The sequence below is a fragment of the Volvox carteri genome, assembly GCF_000143455.1.
Source record: "Volvox carteri f. nagariensis unplaced genomic scaffold VOLCAscaffold_51, whole genome shotgun sequence".
NCBI classification, from domain to species: Eukaryota; Viridiplantae; Chlorophyta; class Chlorophyceae; order Chlamydomonadales; family Volvocaceae; genus Volvox; species Volvox carteri.
The window spans coordinates 338,499-341,527 of record NW_003307594.1 but is presented as its reverse complement, the minus strand read 5'-3'; the positions used below and the strand labels follow the sequence as shown (position 1 = coordinate 341,527).

The window sequence follows — 3,029 nt, the reverse complement described above, 5'->3', positions numbered from 1 at the left end:
CTTCGGTAGAGCAATTTGTGTATTATATACTGCAAATTTTTCATCGCGGATCAGATTACTAAAACACACCCACACGTGCCTGACACGTGGCCTAAAGTGGCTGATTGTGTACGTGTGTAATCGAATTGCATCTAGTGCTCGCGTCGGCGACATGCCCGACAGCATAACAGCTAAACTTCATTACACACACACAGACAGACAGACAGACAGACAGACAGACAGACAGACAGACAGACAGACAGACAGACAGACAGACACATACACACAGACACACACACACACAGACACACACGCACACACACAGACACAAACACACACACAAACTACCGCCCGCACCCTTCGATCGCTCAGAACCGTGCAGTGGACAAACATTACGGCTTCTCATGGACTCAATTTGCCGATGACACAGATACATCCATGCATACATGCGTACATGCATACATGCGTACATGCATACATGCGTACATGCATACATGCGTACATGCATACATACTTACATATTGACACAGACTTACTGACATACAGACACAGACGTGCGTGTGTATTTCCTCGGGGGGGTCCAATCCCCGGGGACTGTCCTTGCTGTCCCTGCTGCTCGAGTAGGAGTCAGCTCACAATGACTGAACATAAACGGAAACATCGCCGCGACTCGCGCCGTGTGCAGGTGGCACGAGTGAGCGCGAGTCAAATGCCGGCTGAGCCTACTACCAAGAACTGATTTACCAAGGTTCCAGGCCGCTGCCACGAAGCGGCACGGCAACCTCCCCCCAGCAGGCTGGTCCGAAGCTGACGACAGACAGAACAGATTCCTCTCCATCAATACACACACGCCCCGCCAGACTAAAGGATGATGTGTTTTGTTGGGCTGAACAGGGCTGCGCCCAGTCCCGGGCCGGGCCCTATGGCCAGGGCCGCGGGCACGCTGCCAGCTCAGTCGGCTGGCGGCAGCACATTTGGCCACCGTACAGGGCCCCTCGACGCTGGGTCCTGAGGGACTTGCAACTGGGCGTGTCCGAATCTCCAGCGTCAAAGGGGGATACACTGCATAGCCGCATGTTGCTGATCATTGAGCTGGTGGGGACGACTGAGAGGCGGCTGCGGCTGCTGCCTCTGTCGCTGTCGGCGCTGGAAGATGACTCCTGTAGCCGCTGTTCGCTGCCACCATCGCTGCCACCGTCGCCACGGGTCGTGCCGTCGACCTCTCCTCCTCCTCCTCCTCCTCCCGCTTCTGCTCCTCCAGCTGCTGCTCCTCCATCTGTTGCTGGTGCTGGTGCCATATCCGGGTCGTTCGGGTCCCTGCAGTCCAAGAAGGCATCCAGCTGGGGGTCCACTTGCCGCAGCTGCTCGGGGGGGGTGTCCGGGTGGGCGGCCTTGGCGCGGAGGATCTCAAGAAGCGTCTCGAACGCGTCGTACCGACCCGACTCCCCAATGTACGACCCCGTCACAGTGCTGAACGCCATGTGCTGGGCGGCGCAGCGGAGCAGCACCTCCTTATGAGCATACTCCTGCAGGGCATCAAGCAGGAGGACAACATCACACCACTCCATACCTGTAGCAGGCAGCAGGCAGCAGGCAGCAACAACTCCATCCCCACCCCCAACCTCTCCCCTCCCCTCCCCTCCCCGTCCCCCTCCAGCCCACCTCCGGGCTGATTGCCTCCAGCACTTCATGCATCCGGGGTATATCTGCCTCCGCCAGCCTCACACCGAATGTGTTCCAGTCCAGGAAGGGCTCAAACGCCTCCAACACGTCGTCCGAGATAACCACGGGAACACAGCCCGCCTGGACAGCCTGCATCTGCGGTGCCGTACACGAGGGAGGGGAGGGGAGGGAGGGAGGGAAAGGGGCGGAAACATACGCATCACGTACACGCTCACCCAGGTGGGAGGATGGGGACATACGGAAACATTCCGTGGTAGGGAGGTGGTGTTGGCCCTTAAGAGCGAACATAGCCGTAGAAGCTTATGGTTGGGGGGTTACGTGGGGTCCTTCGCGCCGTTGCGCTCTTTGACATCTGACTCCGATCATTGACTCGACAACGGCATCATAGCGACGAGCGATGGGAATGGGAGGAAGAGTGCCTCCTCACGCCCCGGTCCCCCGTCTCAACTGTAAATCAATGACGACCACAAACTCGCGCTTACCTGGCGCTGACCTGGTTGGTTTAAATTTGGCGGGTAACGGCGGTTGGCGTCGTCCGTTAGCGGTTGGAATGAAGATCGCCAGGAGCAGGGTGGGGAATTAGGTGGCGCGTGCACGACGGCCCGGAGTGGCGAGGTGCGGGAAAGTTGTTGTGTGATGCGAACGTTGAAGGGGAAATTACGGTGACTGGCACGGAGAGTTAGGGGAGGAGCGAGGAACGGTCAGGACCGGCATAGCTGGTACGACGGCTCCGGGACCGGCCCGGGGTGCCCGTCGGTCATGGAGAGACTCAAACATTACATCCCCCCCCCCGGGGGATGAATACCTCCACTTGAAGATGGAGGGAGGAGGTGCGGGAAGGATGGACGGCACCTTTCAGGTGTACGACAGTGCACACTGCCCCGTCCAGGCGAACCCTCACTATGCCCAGGTACCCGCACACACCCTCCCCCCTTTTCCCCCCTTTTCCCCCCTTTTTCCCCCGCTTCCTCCCCCCTTCCTCCCCCCTTTCCTCCCCCCTTTTCCTCCCCCCCTTCCTCCCCCGCTCTCTCTCCCACCGTGTCCCCCTCCCGTGGGCCCGAAGCAGTACTTGGACGTGAGCAGGTGCTTGGCGTAGTGCCGGTCTCCCAGCTGTATGAAGTACCCGGTGCGGTTCCAGTGGTGGAAATGTACCTGGTCGGGGCGGTTGGGACGGTTGGAACCGGCAACTGACACACAGGTACGTGTACGTGTACGTGTACGACAGGGAGAGACAACAACCATAGGGGCTGAACTGGTACAGCAACGGTCAACGCCACGCATGTACGCACCAAGTCCCCACCTGCCCCCAACCTTCTCACCAGCTGCCGGTCCCCCCCGAGTAGCCTATGTGCGCTGTGACAGACAGT

General features: G+C 59.3%; 1 protein-coding gene across 1 annotated transcript in view; it reads right to left on the bottom strand.

Annotated features, from left to right (window-relative positions):
• Positions 1-3,029, bottom strand: part of VOLCADRAFT_96311 (uncharacterized protein) — a gene marked incomplete at both ends in the record, with an annotated part of 21,144 nt that overhangs the window by 15,413 nt on the left and 2,702 nt on the right. Inside the window, 4 exons of the mRNA XM_002955343.1 lie at positions 967-1,505; positions 1,642-1,797; positions 2,145-2,155; positions 2,700-2,814. Coding sequence (XP_002955389.1) covers positions 967-1,505; positions 1,642-1,797; positions 2,145-2,155; positions 2,700-2,814 — 821 coding nt within the window. The remainder of the gene's footprint in view (positions 1-966; positions 1,506-1,641; positions 1,798-2,144; positions 2,156-2,699; positions 2,815-3,029) is intronic.